This window comes from Capsicum annuum, chromosome 7 (assembly GCF_002878395.1).
Source record: "Capsicum annuum cultivar UCD-10X-F1 chromosome 7, UCD10Xv1.1, whole genome shotgun sequence".
Taxonomy (NCBI): Eukaryota; Viridiplantae; Streptophyta; class Magnoliopsida; order Solanales; family Solanaceae; genus Capsicum; species Capsicum annuum.
Genome location: NC_061117.1, coordinates 147,307,297 through 147,330,007, shown reverse-complemented (window position 1 = coordinate 147,330,007; position 22,711 = coordinate 147,307,297). Strand labels below are relative to the sequence as shown.

Sequence of the window (22,711 nt, the reverse complement as noted above, 5' to 3'; positions counted from 1 at the left end):
AAATAAGATATGTTAAAATTTTAATCTCCTTACTTCAGAAAGGAGATTAAAATTTTAACATATCTTATTTGTTTACTCATTCCCTTAAAGAAAATAATTGTGTTTCCCATGTTGGATGTTCAGTTCATTTAAGACTCAATTTCACGAAAATCAAGTGTATGCATCCTTTGCAACATGGTTTAAAAATAAGGTTTGTAAGTGTATTAATATTTCTACGAAGTTTAAATATTTACACATTCCTCAACTAAAATATATATATGTATAATATTTTTAGGTACACTATTCACCAAATTCAGCCGCATACGATCAGCTCTTGAGAGATATTTCTTTGGTTCCAGTTGAAGTTAATGCAATGTCCCAAAACAAAGTAAATGGGTTTAAATTTTCCATCGAACAACACTCCAAAACAAGGAAAACAAATAATAGTGTTGTTTGGGTTAAGGGTGATGATGATGTTGGTTACTTTGGAATCATACACGATATCTTAGAATTGGAGTATGCTAGTTTTCCAATAAAAAAAATTATCCTCTTTCGATGTAAGTGGTTTGATCCAAGCACAAGAGGCACAAGAGTACATAAGGAGCATAACATCATTGAAGCACAATAGCTCGTATCCTATTTATGATCCATTTGTTCTAGCGCAAAATGCTAAACAAGTGTATTATGATCCTTATCTGTTGCGCAATGACAAGTCTGATTGGTGGGCTGTAATCGAAACAAAGCCTATAGGCCTAGTGGAAATTGAGAATGTGCTGGAGACTGCGTATCAAAATGAAATGCAGATGGATCACTAGCTAGTGTACGTTGAATTAGTGGACGGTTTGAATCACCCGAAAAATATATTTGAAGAAGTTAATATTACAAAAGAAGAGGTTGAGTGGGTAGGAGATGAGAAAACCTCCGAAGAGGGTGAATGGTTTAGTGGAGAGTCTCCAGAAGAGGATGATTAGTTGTGTAAGTTGTATTTATTATGTATTGATGTCTTTATGCTTTGTACTATATATTTACCTTTATGTTTCTTGTTTAAGATTGATATGTAATATACTGTTTAAGTTTGATGTTTCCACTTTTCCATGATTTATATAGTAATAATTTTTTTTGTCTATATGTCGTGTTGTTGGAACGATTTGAAATGTGAATTAGTAACTTGAAATTATTTACTTGGAATGTTTTCTTATACATTCATTGTGTAGGAACTAACTACTTGTTAACTTAATATAATTTAGATGTCAGATAGAGGTGACAAAGGTAAAGAAAAAGTTGATACTACGAAACCAAAAAAGAATAGATAACCTCCACCTTATAGATGATCGACAGGTATTCATATATCTGAGGGTCAGTTTGCTGACGCGACAACACAACCCTAATATTCTAGGTCGTTCGAGGATGTGATACCTACTCCTACGCATGTGGGGCCACTACATGGATCTACACCGATCATTCTGCTCCTATGATCATGCCACCGCCATCACAGTACTATTGGACGGCCGATGGACCCTCCAGACATCTACCATCATTGATACTCTCGTGCAGCAGTCACGCAGCTTCGCACAATGATTCAGCTGGATCTATTGGGTTGTCAGATCTTTAGCTTGGAGGCACCCCATCTGGTGCTTCAGATCCGCCCATGCCAGCACATCCACCATCACTTACTAGGCAGCCAGGAGATAGAGATGATTCTGGGAGGATTTATCTTGTTTCAGTTGCGAGAGGGTAAGATTTCTAAATATAATAACGTTATTTATTTTTTCATTACTATATTATTATGCTTTATGAAATTACCGTTTGATCTTGTGTTGTAGGTTTAGGCCGGATGCTGGAGTTGGACAAAAGGCGCGAATATGCATTACTCGACATTTCAACGGCTACTGGACCAACTGCCAAAAGTTCCAAAACTTGATAGGAATAGAATGTTTGAAGAATTTAAGGTAAGGATTTAACTTATCGACTACTTATTAGCACTTTGTTAGAACAAAAGGTTGAATATTATATTTTTGTTGTAGAAATTTTACTGGTGGGATGATGCAAATACATTTCTTATAAAAAAGAACTTTTTCATAAGATGTGGAGACAGATTTAATGATCTCTTGGATTATGCCCGAAAGAAATTGGTAAAACCTAAGTATATTCTTGAAGCCGCATGTCAACTGTTCCTTCGCCATTGGAGTAGCGCAGATACCAATTGTTGAGTGAAAAAGGAAAGAGAGCCCGGGAATCATCCAAGGGTGACTCCCTACATACTGCGGGTGCCAGAAGTACTCTTGCTTTGAAGGAAAAAATGGTATGTAACTTTTACAGTTTTAATTGTTTGTTTCTATTTAATTTTTTTTATTATTTGAACATTGATAATTTTTTCATTTGCAGGAAAAAGAAAGAGTAGGAAAATACCAACTGATGAGCTATTCGAGCAGACTCATCTGAAAAAGAAAAAGAACTCGACTGATGAAGATGTCTGGGTTGAAGCTCGTGCAAAAGCTGTCCACGTAAGAAACAAATTTTGAATTTATGAATCTTTTTCTCAAAGTTGATATTATTCAATTATAACTACTTTAATATTTTTTGACTTTTAGTATTAACTTTACTTTGAATATAGGACGAATATACGCATCTTGTTGGTGAGTATCGCAGTAGTCAGCCTCTTAAAAGTCAGGGTGACCCAATACCACAACATGTACAGGAGGAGTTATGGACAAAAGTTGCGGGTCCTGCAAATAGAGGTCATTTCTACGGATACCACACAAAATTTTTTGGCAAAAATATTAGGTGTTCGTCTGACGCTGCATACTCTACCTCTTTAGTTGATAGAGAAATCATTGAAAGACTACAAAATATGGTTTCTCTACTCACTGAAGAGCTTGTTGAACAGAGAGAGAGGTTTGCTGAATAGAGAGAGAGGCAGAAGAAGACGGAGAAGGCAACAACATTACAAATTAAGATGCTGCAGCAGCAGTCAGCTCTTTCATTCAGACTGCGGGGGTTATTCCTCTCTGTCTTGGTGATGCAGTTCGGGCTGCAAAAGGTCTGGCCCCCTGGATGATTTCAGCACGGATTATGATATGGAAGACGAAGAGAATTCGATGATGATGACTTTTTTTTTTTTTTGTATGTGTTCTACTTTGAATTTAGACATTTTGTTGTTTGAAACTATTGTTGGACATTTTGTATGTGTTGTAAACTTTTGAAAGTATCTACATTTGGTTTTTGGTTGTTGTTGTTGCTATATTTGATTTGGTTACTGCTGTATTGGATTGTTGTTGTTGTTGCATGCAGTATTTAGGTTTTTATTTTTATTTTTTTTTAAATTTTCCAGAAAAACCGACCACAAGTGGTCGATTTTTGAATTTTTTTTCCAGAAAACCCACCACAAGTGGTCGGTTTTATATTAAATTTAATTAATTAATTTAATAAAAATCGACCACAAGTGGTTGGTTTTTTATTAAATTAATTAATTAATTTATTAAAAAATCAACCACAAGTGGTCGGTTTAGTATTAAAATTAATTAATTAATTTAATTAAAAATCGACCACTTGTGGTCGATTTTTTTCCTAAGATTATTTTTTTCAATTTTAATAAAATAATAATGAATTTTAAAAATATATATCTATATTTTTAAAAAAACAACTACTTGTGGTTGATTTTTAAAAAACTACCACTACTTTACTGACCACACATTTTGGTCGGTTTTGTAATCGAAAAGTGGGAAAAACTGACCACATGTGGTTCGTTTTTGTGGTCGATTTTTTTCTTTTTTTAGGTAGTGTAAAAGGGCGAAATAGGCCCAACAGGTAGATGAGAAGGACATTTTAGACCCAATAGATAGGTGAGAAGGGTATTTTAGGTCCAATAGATAGATGGAAAGGACATTTTAGGCCCAATAGGTAGATGAAGGACATTTTTACACCATTTCACATAGTTGAAGGGCATTTCAGGCCATATTCCGTTCCTATTAAAACATACCTCAATGTTAAGAGTTAACCTACACATGCTTGTTAACAAGTGAAAATAAGCAGGTAATCATCAAGGTATGAAAAGTTGATGCACTAAAACTTCCGCTATCTGCACGATTTGAAAAATAATCAGATTAAAAAGATCTATCATAAACAATCTTATCTAGTATTTCTAGGTGTTTCCACACTAAGCATAAAGGTGTGTTTTAATAAAATAAGAGTGACACTTTAAGTAGTGCTTATCGAAAAAATGATATAGTTGAAATTTATAAAGATGTCAAGAACATGTGTCTTAATTTAACTCGTTAAGTTCGTAAATTAGTTATTAACACTTTATTTGGATGGTGGTTTGTCATGGTTTCATAATGACGGTGTTGTATGATATGGTATTGTATTGTACAATATAGTACAATATAATATTTGGATGGATTGTATCGTTCACTGTTGTTTAATAACAATTTATTGTTTGATTGACGGTATGGTACTGTATCGTAATTGATAAGTTTACAATATGCCCTTAATTATTATAAATGTTTAATTTATCAATAATTGTTAATAAAATAATTTTCTTTCTGCTAATCTGTCGCAAATTATGTCATGTAAATCTATTAAGTTGTTAAATTCATGTAAATTTTAACAAAATCAATACAAGAGTACATCAAAATAAATGTAATTGAATTTACTTTTTATAGCAACAAATTTTATTTTCTTTTGATATTTTGAAACGTGACCACCAACGACATGTAAAAAATTTAGATGCATCTTTTGTGTATGCTACAAGTGTGTTCGGTATGAAATACAAAAAGAAATTGTAGGAAAATAAATAATTTCTTACTTATTTTTTTGTGTTCGCTATGCAAATAGAAAAATACTTTCTAAAAATATTTGTATTTAGCACAAAACAATGAGAATGAATAGGTTAAGGAGGGTGGAGTAAAAAAATTATGACTTTTTTGTTAAAAAGAATATTTGGGGGTGGGGTAGTGGAGTGGGGGATCGAGGGTAGGGTAGGGTAGGGGTGGAGTAAGAAAAAAGTTTTGAATTTTTTTTAAAAATAAATTAAAAACCATTTTTTGGGTGGGTGCACGGGGGCGGGAAGGGGGGGCTGGTAGGAGGTGGTGGTGGGGTAAGATTTTCTTTTAAAAACTTTTTGAAAAATAAAGAAATTGATTCGAGAGAGGGGCCAATAAGTAGCGGGTTAGGGGTAGGGATGGGTCAGGTGGAGTAAGAAAAAGTTTTCATTTTTTGTTAAATAATTTTTTTTAAAAAATTTGGATGGGTGTTTGATAAGGGGTAGGGTCGAGGTCACTGTAGGGGTTGGAATAAGAAAAAAGTTTAGAATTTTCTAAAAAAAAAAAAATTAAAAAATTAAATAATTTTTTATGAGCTGAGGGCTTCAGGAATTTTACGCGATAAGAAGGTGCCCCCCAAGCTAAAAGGCAAATTCTATAGAATTGTAATCCGGCCTGCTATGTTGTATAGAACGGAGTGTTGACCGGTTAAGAATTCTCATATCCAGAAGTTGAAAGTGGCAGAAATGAGGATGTTGCGTTGGATGTGTGGTTTCACAAGGGCTGACAGGGTTAGGAATGAAATTATTCGGGAGAAAGTGGGAGTGGTATCTGTGGAGGATAAAATGCGGGAAGTGAGGTTGAGATGGTTTGGTCATGTGATGGGGAGGGGTACAGATGCCCCAGTTCGTAGGTGTGAGAGGTTGGCCTTTTAAAGGTTTCAAACGGGGTAGGGATAGATCGAAGAAATACTGGAGAGAAGTGATTAAATGTGACATGGAGCAATTACAGTTGACTGAGAACATGACCCTGGATAGGAAGATATGGAGGAAAAATATTAGGATAGAGGGCTAAGGGTGTGGATGAGTCATAGTCAGTAATTAGGTGGACGCTGGTGTCCTTTGTTTGGCAATGTACAATGTTTTGTGGATGTCGTACCTATGTTATTTTATCAGGTTCTATGCTTTTGATGCTTTTGTATACTGCCTTGTATCTTGAGCCGGGAGTCTATCGGAAACAGCCTCTCTACCTCTTTAGGGGTAATGGTATGGACTGCGTAGACTCTACCCTCCCCAGACCCCACTTTGTGGGAATATACTGGGTTGTTGTTGTTGTGTTTTTATGAGCGGGGGAAGATGGGCGGGGGGAGAGGGGAGGGGAGAGGTGGGTTGTGGGCAGTGACGGAGCCAGGATATTCACTAAGGGGGTTCATAAGTGAACATTGAAACTAACTGAAGGAGGTTCAATATCTAATATATATAGTATAATTTTAACATGCATATATAATATAATTTTTCGCCAACGGGGGTTCAGATGAACCCCCTCGGCAAAGGGTAGCTCCGCCCCTAGTTGTGGGGTGGGGGAATGGGTAGGAGGTGGAGGTTAAATAATATAAGATAAAGAATAAAATAGAATTATATAATATTAAATAAAGGTATAATAGAAAAAAAAATAAACAAATCATGGAATACCACCAAATCAATGATTACATAAAATGAGAATTTTCATGATTATTAAATCATCAAACTAAATCATATCATAGCATATATTTTAAAAAATAATCAAAACAAATATAATTTTCTTAATAATCATACCATACCATACCATACCATGAAAAACCAACTTCCAAACATTATGTAAATATATGTTTGTAAATAAGATTTTTTTTTTTTCCAGTTCGTAAATTAGGTGAGTAGCAAAGTGAGTTAAGAAAGTCATATGATGCAGTAGAGCGTTGATTCTTGAAATTCGCTATGAAACCGGGGAAGTCAGTATTTAGTGATCTTAGACTCGAAAATGTTTATACGGAAATGCTTCGAGGTAAAGACACAGCAAAATATAGAAAACAGGAGCACAAGAATATTGGTAAATTGCTTTTGCATCGTTCAATGTCAACCCCTTTACAAGAATATCAAAATTACTCTATTTATGCGTAAACAAGATAATACGTCAACTAGGGATGAACAAAAGTGAATCGCAACTCAAATCAAACCACAAATGAGTCAAAGCAAAAAAATAAAAATAAAAATCTGGCTATTGTTCTGATTTAACTTGGTTTGGTGTTGAAAAAAAAAAACACCGACTATAATTGATTTAGTTTCATTTTAACTAAAAAAGGTCAAATCAACCCGATATACATTTGTACAATTTTTAAAAATATTTGATACATAAAATCATTTACTATGATGTAATTTATAAATATCTCTTAAACTTTTCGTTGTTTTTATCTTTCAACATATTATTTCAAGTTTAAACTTAAAATTTTGAATGATCTAATAAGTTTATAACCCATAAATATTACTAACTCAAATAAAACTCAAATCAATACTAATGCTAACAAAAATCTATATATACATATAAAAGAGGATTAGAGGCATGCTAATGTGGCATGCCTCACAAGCAAGTATTCTTATTTATCTTTTTTGTTAAATTTTTGGGATTTTCTCTATTTCTAAAAATTTATCTACTATGCCTTAAAAAAAGATAATCAAAAAGTCACCTATTAAAAGATTGAAACTTTCTTTGCCATGCTAATTCATTTTCAAGTAATTAGCATTTACTAATATAGAAGATTAACGGTTGTAACTCCTATTTGAGTTACTCCTACTTCAGTTACAAAAAAAAAAAAAGAACGTAAATTGAATAAAGAATGATTATATGACACAAAATTTGTAATTGGAGCATAATATAATATTCAAATTTTGAATACTCATTGATTGTGCATTTATTTTTGTATTTAAGAAAGAGAACATGTAAAATTTATTTAAAATGACATCTGTAGCCACAACAACAACATAAATAGCAAATCTTGATATGAAGTGTCTACGTGTTAGATTTCCTTTCATTTCCTGCAATGCAATTTAAGGTGTGCTTGAGTATCTTTCTAATTTGTAATTTTGATATTAAAATGGTTTAATTTCATTTCAAATTGATAGTTTATGTTTTTTTTTTTTTAAATTTACGGGACTTTGATCATCTTTTTCTTTGTTCATGCATATTATGTAAGAATTTTTTATTTTTTTGTTTGTTTTCTGTTTATTAGTGGGTAGTTAATTATAGAAATGATATGTTGTTTTTTATTAGTGTCTCTGCGTATCACAACATATTGATGCATATGTTGTTGAGAAGGAAGTCTCATAGTATATATAAAATTAATTGATTTTTTACATTGCTATGCCATTTTTGCATACTAGATATTTAGCTTGAGATTTCAGAAACAACGTTTAAAATATATTAAATCTTGAAATAACTATGATTGAAAGAAAAAAAAGATTAATTTTAATAATATCAATTTAAAAGTTTAAAATTTAATCATGATGAAAATATAAAAATTATGTTCGTATAATTCACTTGGATAAACTCATTTTATTACATTCCCGAATCGTACTTTAAATGAGTAGTTTGATAACAAGTGGAATATAATTGTGTCAAGAAATATGAATTTGAGTTTGAAGAATGTTAAAGAATTGAATAAGCTCCTTGGAGATGGTTTCTTTATTTTATCCAAACAACAGTCTAATTGATTTGTTGCTAAAGAAGACTTTTACTTATCTAAATTTATTTAATTTTTTCTATATAAAATTATATTTTATCATTTCACAATACGACTGACTTGAATGTTTCATTTGCATGTTAATCAATAGTTGCATCATTATAATTTTATTTTATTGCGTTTTTAATACTTCAATTCTTTTTTATTAAAATAATAATAACAGAGTAAATTTAATTGATCACAGATTTATAATGTTTGAACATTGAAAGGTTCATAATACACTCTAGGACTAGAAAAAACATTTTTGTGTATATTGATATGATATTGCATGTGTTCGGTATCATTGTATACAATCAAAATATTCTATGATTATGTTTCATAATTTAAGGTCCTTTGATTATTTTCAATGTGTTAAAAATAGATTAAATTACATATTTAATAAAGTATCTCATGACCGCGCGAAGCGCGGCTAAGTTTACTAGTATACAATAAATATTAGGAATGATATTAATGTTGGATATCTATTCTTTAGTTTTGCATAAATACATAACCTAAATTTATTTTTTATTTAATATTTAGTGTTAGTTTTCTAATAAACAATTAAGATAGCTGTATCTTTTTGCTATGACTAAAGAAATATTTGAAGCACAAGTTAAATTATATATTTGTATGAAGACTTTATCGAAAAAACCCGAGAAACCCAAACAAACTCAAAGTTTAAAAAACGAAATTTATTAGGTTCACGTCGAGGACTGTCCATAATAAGCAATCTACAAACGAGAGGGTAGCAAGGTTTGGTATTACTTTTGTCATAATTGTCATTGTTGCACTGTACAAAACTCGAATATTTTGCTGGCCCAATTGGGATAACTCACAGAGACATTAACCTCAAAATGATGGTAGAATCGCAAGTCAAGCAACCCTATCACCAACTACATTACCAATATACTCCACTCTCACCAATTGTTTGTTGGGAAATATGGAGGGCTAGATGCAGCATAAATTCGAAGCCAATAAGCCCTCATTATATAGAACAATCACTAACCTATTGCACACAATTTTGCAGGTCACGGGAAGAAAATTTGGTAAAACAAACCCGGGACAGAGTTGGAAAAGCATTTGCCAAGCTTCTGAGGCTACTGTACAATACAAAACCATTACTGTAGTAAAATGGATAAAAGTAAATCTACCCCCCTTGCTGCTTGCAGGTTAAGCTTAATTGCTACGGGAGCTGCATTCAAACTAGATGTAGTGGAGGAGGCCTTACCAGGAACAATCAGGGAATTACTCTCAGTACCTACTCTATTTCCTTGGGGAAGGGCACAAGCAACTATGCTGAAGCTGTAGGTCTATGGACTGAAAGGTTGTGTCAACAAGAACCTAAAGTTGACTCAGGTTGAAACTGATTCACTTTTGCTCGCTAAATGATCAATGGAGATTGCAAAATCCCTTGGAACATCAGCAGTTCTATCAAAGAGATTCAAAGCTTAGTTTAAGTCCATGAGTTTCACTATCATTCACTGCTATAGGGAAGCTAAAAAGCCGGCAGATAGGCTCCCTGAGTCATAGTTCTGATGAAAACCAAGTGTTCAACTCTCATTCTGAATTACCCAACCAAGTTAAAGGGCTCATCAATATGGATAAATGGAATAATCCTTCTTTCAGGGAAAAAAGTTTATAAAATGTTCTCTCATAGTCTATGAGCCATCGTAGCTTTTTGTATAGAATTTTTTCGGTTAGGAACAGCTAGAGTAGCCACTCTCAATAGTCATATACAAAGCTTGGTATGCCAAGTTCAAGTTGTAAATTTTTGCACATCAATGGTCCATGAAGGCAAGATTTTGATCTTAAAAAAGGGAACTTGTTTCACATCATATGCTCAAACAATTCAACAAGTTCAGCAAGTAATCATATTACAGACTAAACCTCCATTCATCGAATGATACAAACTTTGCAAGCATCTATATTCAACCACAAAATGTACTTTTTTATGTTCAAACCATCGAGACTCAGCTACTTAAAACATTACTAGAAATGGACGAACCCAAGTTGAACTTTTTTTTGAAGGACCTTCTCCAATAGGGATTGAAATAGGAGAAGATCAAAGTTTTATGCCCAATATTTTTTCCAGGGCTATAAAATAAGCAATGGCAAGACGATATCCTTCTGGATTGAACACTCACCTCTTAAGAGATCAATTACTCTCCCTGTACAACTTAACACAGAATAATGAGCTCTCACTAGCACAAAGCAGAGAATGAGATGTTTGAAACTTCACTTTTAGGAGTAGTCTTAAGGATTAGGAGCTTGATAGGATTGAAGAGTTTTTCTGTGTGCTGTCTTCCTTTGATGGCTTAAACAATAGTGAAGATCAAATGGGACCAAATGAACACTCAAGTGGCAGGTTCTCCAAAAGAGCAGATATAAATTCCAAAGCTCCTGCCAAAGTAACGTGTTTTAAATGGCTTGTCATCAAGAAAGCTTGTTTAACTAGAGAGAACCTACAAAAAAGAGGTACATAGTTAGTGAACAGAGGTTTTTTGTGCAAGGTAAATAGAGAAAGCAACAGTCATCTGTTCTTGCATTGCTCTTTTACTTCACAAGTTTGGCATATATTTCTTAACTTCCTGGGTTTGAATTGGGTTACACCAAGGTCGACAACAGACTGCTGGAGTAGAAATGGTCTCCCCAAACACTAAGAGAAGGCTTGGAACAGCATACCTGCATATGGTGGAGTATCCGGAAGGAGAGGAATAGAAGATGTTTGCAAAAGAGCTCAATCTGGAAACTCAAATCTGATTTTATATTTATTGTCTCTTGCTGGTGCAAAACGGATATAGTTGAGGATGCTGAAACCCTGTTACGATTCATAAATACTTTCGTATAGGTGGCCAGGGTTCACTTTCTTTTGCTTTTTTGGATGTAATCACAACACTTTCTTGTTGCTGGTTTTGACATCAGTAATATTTACCATTTCAAAAAAAATTGAACTTTTCATTGCCAAAACTAGGGACCAGGAAATGAAATAATTTCTATATTAAGCTGACAAATTATTGATCAAAGAACAGGTAAAATAACACGTTCACTGCTTGCGAAATTTCTGCTCAAGCTTTCTCTGAAAGCCACCTACTACAAAATCTTAAACTACAACAAGACATGTGTTGGAATCCTTGGGGGTTACACCACACAGTCGGGGACCAAGTCCCTCAAAGTCAATCACAAACCATAGAACAATAAAGCAACTATGAGGTGCTAGAAAATTAAGGCAGTGCAGGAAAGTAACAACACACAAAATTTAACGTGGAAATCCCCCTTGCTCAAGGAAGGGAAAAACCACGACTTGCCCCCACAAGCACCTCCAAATCCACTATAATCAAGCTCTTGATTACAGCCTTCAGTGAATCCCAAAACTCTAGGTTCCTTTCGCTTGTAATAACTCTACTACAAGCTCATCTTGGCAACTCTGTCAAGGACTCTCTTCACTGATTAACTCTAATTAGTTACTTTTATTTAAAGGTTCATTACTCTGAGTAATTCGTTTACAAATCAGAACTCACTCAAGAACAATTTCTATTTAAGCACACATAAGTAGCTAAGAACTTGAGCAGTGTTGAGATGAGATTTTTGCGACCTCTCTTCACTCTTTGTAATTGTCCAAAACTATTTGATGAAGAAGCATTTTTTCCCTTTTATGGATGAGTGATGATTAGGGCTGAAATATCATTGGACCAGCTGTCCTAAATCTTAATCAATACAAGCAGCACCTGCAAGTTTGTTATACAAAAGGACAAAACTGTGCAGTCACGCGTGCCAGCTGTATTGTACCCTGAACATCCAGGGACCTGGTCCCTTGCAGTTAGCTGCTCTATCATCGCCTTTTTGATAATGACAAACCAATCATACAGCTTTGAGCACCAATACACATCCATTCTATTTAATCAGTGTGATTACCACTTTGAAGATGAATGTTCCCCTATCATCATGCAATACAAGGACCTGGTCCCTTGTTGTCATTTGCAGCAAAATCTTCTGACCACATGTTTGCTTCCCCTTTTACTGTAGCTCATCACACCATTTCTTCCCCCTGCCAACATGCCTCTATACCTGCAACATCATTTCTTTTCTTCCCCCTGTCAACATGCTTACATATGTGCAACACCTGTAACACCTTTATTAACACTTTTTCCAGTTCTAGTTACTCTCTTGAGGTCCCTTCCTCCACATGAGATCAGTATTCCCTCTTTTGACATCATTAAAAAGGATTACCAGTAAATCAAGAGTAATAGTAGACATAAGTTAGTTAACTCATGGTCACTGGGGCAACATTATGATGAAGAACATTTTTAAGGTAGAATCAGATAAAGCGCACAAAAGCAAGGACTCATTCATGTTCAACAGATTATGTATCATTTCAGTGCCAAGATTACAATTCAAGTTCCATAGAAAAAGCCACAGAAGTTGGAGAAAAAATATGGAGGATTTGAGGAGAAGACTTGGAGAAGTAAGGTCATCTTAGGATAGTGTAACAATTCAATCTTAGTGGCCTCATTGATTAGAATTATACCCTTCATCTTGAGTTCATCATTTCCTCATTCCCAAGTTTTGCATTTTCTGATTTTGCACCAGCACTCATCAAATTTCTGAATTTTTCAAGCATTAGTCTTGTTTCACTTCTGTTACAAGCCCTACTAGGTTTATCATCAGACATTCTCTTCTTCTGGGACCAGTTCCCCCCGAAATCCGGTGCCTTTTAATAGGATTTCCAGAATTCACTCAGAAGACTTTTTGTTTTCAGGCTTGTTAAATTGTTTCACGGATCATCCAAACTTCCTTTCACACTATCAAAGGGATAATGTATTTTCAGAGATGGATCTTTATTGGAGGGGTAAGCGAAGAAAGGATTTGTCTTTGTATAATTAGGATAGTTGAGTTGGGCAAGGTCCATAGAGTTACTCTAAAGATGAATTTGATTTCAATTTTTCCTAAAACAGATTTTCTAACACGGAGAGAAAGGATGTGGCCTTTTCTATCAGAACAAGAGAAACATGCACATTCATGATACTAACCTAAGAGTTGGGACCAGGTCCTTCTCTTTCTTTAAGTGATTTCTCAAATTTGTGCATACTTCATCTGTTTTCTTCCAAAGTTGTTCCCATGGGTGTATACCTGCAAAGGTATGATATTGAATTAGACTAACAACTACATACTTTACTAAGGATACCTGTCTCCTGATTATAGCCAATTTTGTGGAGAACTACTGATTCACATAGTAGGTTAGGTCATTTTGATCAGGCCTAACTTCAGCCTATTCTTCACAAATTGTTCCTTGTGAAGTGCCTTAGTAAAGATATCTGCTATGCTATCTGATCCTCAGTCTTGCAGAACTTCATGCAAATTGCCTTTTTCTCAACATTGTCTCTTAGGAAGTGATGCCTTACATCAATGTGCTTAGTCCTCTTGTGCTGCACTGGATTCTTGGCCATGTTTAGAGCACTTGTGTTGTCACACATTAGAGGGATAGTGTTTGAGACAATACCAAAATCTTTCAATTGCTACTTGATCCATAATAGTTGTGCACAACAAGAAGCAATAACATATTCAGTCTCAATAGTAGATAGAGCAACTGAGTTTTGCTTCTTAGATCCCTAGGAGATTAAGAATGAGCCAAGAAAATGTGTCATTACTGAAGTGCTTTTTCTATCTACCAAATGTCCAGCATAGTCAGCATCAGCATAGTCCACCAAGTCAAAACTGTCTGTCGATGGATAGTATAGGACTAGGTCCCCTGTCCCCTTCAGATACCTGAGAATTCTTTTTGTAGCTTTCAAATGGGACTTCTTTGGGCATGCCTGAAATCTGCCACACATTCCTACACTGAAAACAATTTCAGGCCTATTTGAAGTGAGATTTAACAAGGATCCAATTATCCCTCTATACATTGTCTCATTCACTAAAGGACCTAAATCATCATTGTTCATTTTAGAGTTGGTTCCTATCGGAGTATCATCTGGCTTGGCATCTCCGATGTTATACTTCTTCAGTAGCTCCTTGATGTACTTCTCTTGACAAATCATAGTCCCTTGAGGAATTTGCTTAATCTGAAGGCCTAGGAAGAAGCTCAATTCACCTATCATACTCATCTCAAATTCACTCCCCATTAGCTTAGCAAATTCGTCACATAGGGATTCAGAAGTAGCTCCAAAGATTATGTCATCAACATATATCTGGACAATCAATAGGCTGCTACCTCTGGTATTTAAGAACAGAGTATTATCTATTTTTTTTCTTTTGAAGCCATTTTCCAGGAGAAACTTTAAGTGTCTCTTATACCATGCCCTTGGTGCTTGCTTCAAACCATAAAGAGCTTTATCCAATTTAAGTACATGATGGGTCTGCATCTTCAAAGCCTCTTCAAAGCCTGGAGGTTGTTGGACATAGACTTCTTCTTTCAGGTTTCCATTTAGGAAGACACCTTTGACATCCATTTGAAACAGTTTAAATCCCATATATGCAACAAATGCAACAAGAATTTTGATTGCCTCTATTCTTGCTACAGGAGCAAAGTCTCATCATAGTCAATCCCTTTTTCCTTGGTTATAACCTTGAACAACCAGCCTTGCCTTGTTTCTGTTGATAGTTCCATTTTCATCTTGCTTATTCCTGCACACCCATTTGGTCCAATAATTATTCTGTCAATAGGCTGGGGACCAAATGCCACTTTGCTTTTTTCAAATTGATGAAATTCTTCCTGCATCGCATTAATCCAATCAGCATATTTCAGGACCTCTTTTACATTCTTGGGCTCAATTTGGGACAAGAAGGCTGAAAATGCCATAGCATTCCTCGCTTGAGCTCTTATTTGAACTCCAGTTTCCAGAGGGGTAGTCAGGTTTTTAAGGGGATGAGAGGATTTATGCCTCCAATTTTGCCTTCTGAGATTGATACCACTGGGATCAGGTCTCTTCTGACTGGTTTCCTCTGGTTGTTCTTCTAATAGAGGTGGAATTTGTGACTGAAATCCTGGATCATCATCACTGTCATTACTGTCATCTGCATCATTAATCCCTTGATCATCCTCTTCAGTAATAACATCCCTTTGAACATTAATGAGTTCTTCACCTTTTGAACTTTCACCATCTCCAGTGTTCATTTGACTTCCTAACTCATTAAAGATCACATGAATACTTTCTTCAACATACAGAGTTCTTTTATTGAACACTTTGTAAGCCTTGCTAGTTGATGAGTAGCCTACAAACACAGCTTTATCACTCTTGGAATCAAATTTTCCGAATTCTCTCTTCCCATTGTTTAGCACAAAACATTTGCATCCAAAAAGTCTGAAGTAGTCTATCTTGGCTTTCTATTGGTTACCAGCTCATATGGAGTTTTATTCAGAAGTGATCTAATCAAACACCTGTTAGTCACATAGCAAGCAGTATTCACTGCTTCAGCCCAAAAACTCTTTGGAAGACCACTATCAATTAGCATAGTCCTAGCAATCTCTATGAGAGTTCTGTTTTTCCTTTCAACAACTCCATTTTGTTGAGGAGTTCTGGGAGCAGAAAAGTTGTGAATTATTCCATGGTCAACACAGATTTCATTAACTTGAGAATTCTCAAATTCGATCTCGTGATCAGACCTAAATTCTACAATTTTGCAATTTAGACTCGTCTATATGTTGCTCGTGAGACCCAAGTACCAGTCTTGCAACAGTATTGGCGCAAAAGGATCGGTCCTTCACTTGCTGATCGTTCGCGAGTCGAACTCACTCTCTTGCCATGCCTTTTACTCACTCGCTTGAGTCGGACTCAATCACTCTTTGAGTTTGGAGGATCATTCGTTATTCACTCTTGCTATTACCCGTAGAGAGCGCAGCAACCAAGATGGATATTATCATATAGAAAGAGGCGAAGCATAGCGATTCGTACTACCGGAAAAGTTTCGCTAACCAGCAGGCAATAGAATCAGCCGATAGGCGACTTGGATTTTCTAGGCAAAAGCCACAAGAACCCCACATGTTTCATCCTTGGTTCTTATAAACATTGTCCAGGTGAACCTGGAATAGTCATCTACAATAACCAGCACATATTTCTTCCCTCCTCTACTATGGACTTTAATAGGTCCACATAAATTCATGTGAAGTATTTCAAGAAGTCTGGAAGTACTTACTTGCTTCTTCAATTTGAAGCAGGATCAGGTTTGTTTACCTTTAACACAAGCATCACAACCTTTGTTGTCTGGAAATTTCAGCCTTGGCAGGCCACAGACCAAATCCCTTGAAATCAACTTGATTAACAAAGAGAAACTCACATGCCCCAATCTTCTGTGCCACAAATTAGCATCTTCACCTTGTGCACTTAAACAAGCTAATTCCCTATCAACCACAGACTCCAAATAGCTACATACATGTTCTTGATCCTTTTGGCTTTGAGAATAATCCTTCCAGATTTCATGCTTGATACAGTGCATCCATCAGATGAGAATTTTACCTCATTTCCTTTGTCACGGATTTGAGATACACTTAGAAGACTATACTTTAGCCTATTCGCATAATACACATCTTCTATTGCGCGATGAGGTGATTTTCCAATCTCTCCAACACCTTGGATGTAACCTTTTTGCAATTTTCAAAAGACACACCTCCCCATTGAAGTGCCTTGAAGGAGAGAAAACAATCAACCCTCCCAGTCATGTGTCTAGAACAACCACTATCCATAACCAGTTTTGGTTGTCATCCCCCTTTTCTACCACATTTTTTTTCTATTTTCAGTAGTGGCCATTAGAGAACTACAGGATCCTGAGATTATTTTCTTCTCACCATGTTTCAGCATAAAACCATCTCCATCCTCCTTGGCTTTCTCAAATTTATATGAGGAGTCTACCCATGCAGCCACCTCCTTCTTTATTATACAGCTAGCTGCATCCTTTCTTCTTGATTTTTCAGGATTCTGATTGTACTTTTGCGCTTGGTAGTTTCTAGTGAATGCCTCAGAGCTACTATCTTTGTGACAACCTTCAATCTTATCACTTCTTTTGCTAAGCTAACCACCCCTTTTTATAGCTCTAACAATTCTTGTTGCCAAAAGTGCAACATCCGTGTCTTCTTTACCTGGGTCAGACTCTAAAACCTTCAAGGTCATGAATATCTCTCTTTTTGCTTCCTTTCTTTCCACCCTTAGTTCAATTATAACAGCCATGATGACCAAAACACTCTAGCTATGAACCTTTTAGAGTGAACTTGCTCCGATACCAATTGTTGGAACCCTTGTGGGTTACACCACACAGACAAGAACCAGGTCCCTCAAAGTCAATCACAAGCAATAGAACAGTAAAGCAACTATGAGGTGCTAGAAAATTAAGACAGTGCAGGAAAGTAACAATACATAAAATTTAATGTGGAAACCCTCCTTGCTCACGGAAGGGAAAAACCACGGCTTGCCCTCACAAGCAGCTCCAAATCCACTATAATCAAACTCTTGATTACAGCCTTCAATGAACCTAACTCTAGGTTCCTTTCGCTTGTAATAACTCTACTACAAGCTCATCTTGACAACTCAGCCAAGGACTCTCTTCACTAATTAACTCTAATCAGTATCAAACTTAGGCAACTCTACCTAAGCACTCTCTACTCAAAGAGAAAGATCCATTACTCTTATAACATGAGTAATTCGTTTACAAGTCAGAACTCACTTAAGAACAATTTCTATTTAAGCACATAAACAGCTAAGAACTTGAGCAGTGTTGAAATGGGGGTTTTGCTGCCTCTCTTTACTCTTTGTAATTGCCAAAAACCATTTGATGAAGAAGCATCTTTCTCCTTTTACAGATGAGTGATGATTAGGGCTGAAATATCATTGGACTAGTTGTCCTAATAAATACAAGCAACACCTGCAAGTTTGTTACACAAGAGGACAAAACTGTGCAGTCACGCGTGCCAGCTGTACTGTACCATGAACATCCAGAGACCTGGTCCCTTGCAGTTAGCTGCTCATCATCAAAACTACATATAACAAGATGCCAAACCCCTTAAGTGACCACCAAAACAGAACATAATAGAACAACTTAAACTCATTAAAAGCAGGGTGAAAGAAAAAAACTTGTGTTTAGAAGACAAGTCTTTATATTTTGAGAAAGGTAAAAATGAGGTCAGAAGGCAAGATTTGATCTGAATTCTTCTAAACTTGATGAAAGTTCGGGTAATCCAATTTGCTTTATGTATAAATATGCAACTAGCTATCGCAGCATAGATATCCATCCAGATACTACATATCACAAAACAAAGAGGACGGGGAGAAGGGGACAGATTTTGAGGAACAGGAATACTAGAGATTGAGGCAAGAAAAATTTAGACTATTCCATAAGAGAAGCAAGAGGAAGATGTGAAAATGAGAGAAATACCCATACAACTAAGGACTATAGGTGATATTCAGGAAATAGGAGGCGCAAAATACTAGAAAATTTTCCTCATTATTGCATGAACTAAGGGAGTCGAGCTCAGAGTTCACTGGCTAAAAGCTGGCAGAAGACAGGTCTGGGAATGGGAATATACTGAAACCATATTTGTAGTGCTATAATTCCTACCATGCAAGGCTTTTCGGGCTGTGTATGTGTGTGCGTGTTAATTTAAGTATATTAAAGATTTTGGGAATAATAAACATTTCCTTGACATGAGACAGAAGATAAAATGACTCTGAAACTTACCACTTAGTCTTTGGGAACCGCAAGATGGCACAAGAAATTTGACTCCTAGAGCTATGCCAACTCTCTATTCAAGTATAGTCTGGGTACTTTCTCTCGAAAGTGTCTAGTATTTCCCATTCCATAGGCCAGAATAAAAGTGCCTTTAGATGGATGAAGAAAACAAATGTTCGTCCCCCTCCACCCTGTTTTAAAGTTCTTTGGCACAATAACACCCACTCTTAATCTTAAACATCAAAATACACTAAAACACTCTCGTACATTTCGACAACTTGAGCAGCTATGCCTCTATGGTTGGCAGCAGAATATTCAAGATCTTTAATAAATTCATCTGTTTACCTTTTGGAGCTTGCTTCATTCTTTCCACACGCTTCTCTGATTTATTCAGAACTTAATCCTGTAAGTAGCATTCATGCAACAGAAGAAAAAGCACCCTGAATTAGGAAGCGGTAAGCTATGGTCTTTAGAGAAAACACATACATAGAAACTTTGGATAAGGAAAACAACAAGACATTGTTATTTCCTAGGCCAACTGGTTTAGTTCAGAATTTATTGGAAAGACAACCAAATAAGACTATCATAAACAATACAAGAATAGAACTGAGTAAGATTGAAATCATATAATATTTTGACATCTGACAATCAGCTAAATGACCTTCTCGAGCAAATGCCATATCAGTTGCAATCTATATAAGGAACAGTGTGGCAAAAAAAGAAATTTTTTAAATGTCATCAAGAAAATAAATGTCTAGCCGATCCTAACTAGCTTAGATTCAGGCACAATTGTTATTGTTCATCAAGAAAATACATGTATTCACATACAGATGACATAAAAAAGAACACCATATCCTCATAGACACTATCAGATGTTCATTACCTAGGTAGCATTTTAGAAGTACAGTTTAACAGTTGAGGCTAATCTTTTCAATTGTCGACATGGCAAACCATTTTGGTCATGAAAAGAGCATATTGGTAGCAGAGCAATTGATCTTTAGAAATTAAGGGCAAGTTACAGTTGCTGGGGCACAATTGGAAAAAAGTTGTGTCCAAGTGAGTACAACTTACAGTCTATCTTCCGTTCGTAGAATGAAAAAGAGTACTGATAAAGTTGCTTGGGACTGAACATCCTCCTTTACTTAGAAAGGCTTAGGAACGACGTTGGCAAATGATTGTTGAATATAGTTACTCACCACATACCCCAATTTCTTCTATCGGGTGTGTACCAGACGGGTTTTTGCACGGAGGACCAAATGTTACTGCTGGGAAGCATTAGGCGTCTAGCTTCTATTTCTTGTAAAAGAAATTACATTCTATCTTCAGTCTGTAGACCGAATTACTTTTGCTTTATCAAAACCTTCGGGCATGAGGCGTCTAGCTTCTATTTCTTGTAAGAGGTTTATGATCGCTCCTTCTTCTCCACAACTGAGAAGCATGCTGCATATTTCAGTTAACATATGTAAGTCAGGGGTAATAGATCTTTCTAGCATCTCTTTCAAGACTTCCATTGCTCCATCATAATCCTCATCCTTGATGAAGGTGGATGCTAATAGAGTCAAAGTGGACTTATTCGGGTGAAAACCACCTCTAACCATGCTTTTGTAGAGTTGAAATGCACGGTCAGGATTCCTACTGGCACACTGTCCACTAATCAGAGAAGAGAAAGTAGAGGAAGTAGGAACTAGGTTTGCCTTATCAAGTTCTTTGACCAAAAATGCAGCTTTCTTTGTCTTCCCCTCCTTGCACAGTCCCCAAATCAATGCATTGTAAGTCAAGATATCAGCCTTCAATCCATTGTTTGCCATCTCCTCAAAAAGCCTACTCCCCATTTCAGAATTACCAGCCTGACTATATGCATTAATCAGCGTATTATAAGTGACAACATTTGGAGCCACACCGGTTCTCTTCATCTCGCTGAAAAGTTTGTTTGCGTCATGTAATTTCCCTGCCTTGCATAAACCATGAATAAGAGTGTTGTATGTAACATCAACTGGATTTACACCATTCTTCTCCATCACGGTCTTAAGTTTCATTGAAACACTCAAGAGGTTCCGGTTACAATGTCCAGCAATCAAAGTGTTATAAGACACAGCATTAGGTTTCAAGCTTATGTCCTCCATCTCCCTTAAGACCTCAACAGCCTTTTCTAGTTTCCCCGATTTGCATAAAGCACTCATGACCATATTAAACGTATAAACATTAGGCGAAATCCTTGAACGACGCATCTCCTTATAAAACCACAACGCAATATCTACCCTATCCAAACTAAGCAATGAGCTCACGAATGCATTGCAAGACACAACAGTGGGAACAAAGCCATACTGCTTCATACTACAAAATGTATCACTGGCATTCCTAAACCTCTTCAAATGAGCATAACACTTAAACAATGAATCAAAAACACGTGGCGACGAATCACACATTCGGTACGATAAAAGTATAGCTTCAAATAATTTATCAGGAAAATCTACTTCACCTGATTCAAGAAGCTTCCTCAAAATTAATTCAGCGGATTTAAACTTCTTACTCTTAGTAAGTACATGAAGAACAATGCACTGATTCTCAAGGGTATTCGAACTCGGGTTTTTAACCTCAACCCATTTAAAGAATTCAAGTGATAAAACATAATCTTTTTGAATTTTCAATAAAATATGCTTAGCTCTAAATGGGGTTAAACCAGAAGACAACTTCTCAAGCTTAATCCAATCAAAATGTATAAGGTGACTATGAGCTACATTAACAAAATCAAGATCTTGACCTTTGGGTTCAGAAATTGTTCTGTGAGGCAATGGAATTGGGTCCAATTTTCTTTGATGGGTATTTTTGGGTGTATGAAAAGTCGAAAATTTACGAAAATATTTAAGAATCTTCATTTTTTTAAAAAAAAAAAAGAAGAAGAAGAAACCTTTGCTATTTTTTGAAGGTTCAGCCACTTCTGGACACCCATTGAGAAGCGGATGTATTTTTGTTTTTTCTTCTAGGGGATGGTTACCACCATATTTGTTTTGTTTTATAGTATACTAGTGGGCCCGTGCTGGTAATATGCACGGGCGAAAATATGATGTCACATAAAATAGTTAGGAAAAAATAGCATGCTTAAACATTAAATTATAAAAAATAATAAAAAAAATTTTAAATTACATTTTGTAGAATATGTATTTGTATTTTTGTAGCAACAGTTTATAAAAATACAAAATATATATCGATCATAAGGGCAGTAAAAATCATATGTATTTATATTTTTGTAGCAACAGTTTACAAAAATACAAAATACAACTTGTTATATTTTGTAATTATGAAACTGTTGCTATGAAACTTATAATTAAGGGGATAAGTATGTTATTTCTGAATTTTACCCAAATAGTTATACTTTATAATATGCGGAACAAATATTACATTATATATAAGTATTTATTGGTACCAAAAGTGCTAAAGATGAAAGTTATTGGTACAAGAGCATAGTACATAATATTAAATTAAATTTGTACAGTTGAAATTATGATAGTACATAAAACAGTTATGCTTCATAGTAGGTGAAACAAAGATTAGATTGTTATGTTGTTAG

The 22,711-nt window shown here is 35.4% G+C and overlaps 1 protein-coding gene and 1 pseudogene across 3 annotated transcripts; one reads left to right on the top strand and one right to left on the bottom strand.

The window, feature by feature from the left end:
• Positions 1-6,084, top strand: part of LOC124885791 — a 39,156-nt pseudogene extending 33,072 nt beyond the window's left edge.
• Positions 6,085-10,296: 4,212 nt separating this feature from the next.
• LOC107878114 (pentatricopeptide repeat-containing protein At4g26680, mitochondrial) lies at positions 10,297-22,127 on the bottom strand. Of its 3 annotated transcripts, none has more exons than XM_016724998.2 (3): positions 20,215-22,127; positions 19,489-19,546; positions 10,297-18,451 (listed from the first exon to the last, which is right to left on the bottom strand). In XM_016724998.2, the coding sequence occupies exon 1, from the start codon at positions 22,017-22,019 to the stop codon at positions 20,466-20,468; it is 1,554 nt and encodes a 517-aa protein (XP_016580484.2). In that variant the 5' UTR covers positions 22,020-22,127; the 3' UTR covers positions 10,297-18,451; positions 19,489-19,546; positions 20,215-20,465. The 3 variants fall into 3 exon arrangements, with proteins under 3 accessions (XP_016580484.2, XP_016580483.2, XP_047249735.1); XM_016724997.2 differs by having other exon boundaries at positions 10,297-10,952; XM_047393779.1 differs by having other exon boundaries at positions 10,297-10,890.
• Positions 22,128-22,711: the final 584 nt, after the last annotated feature.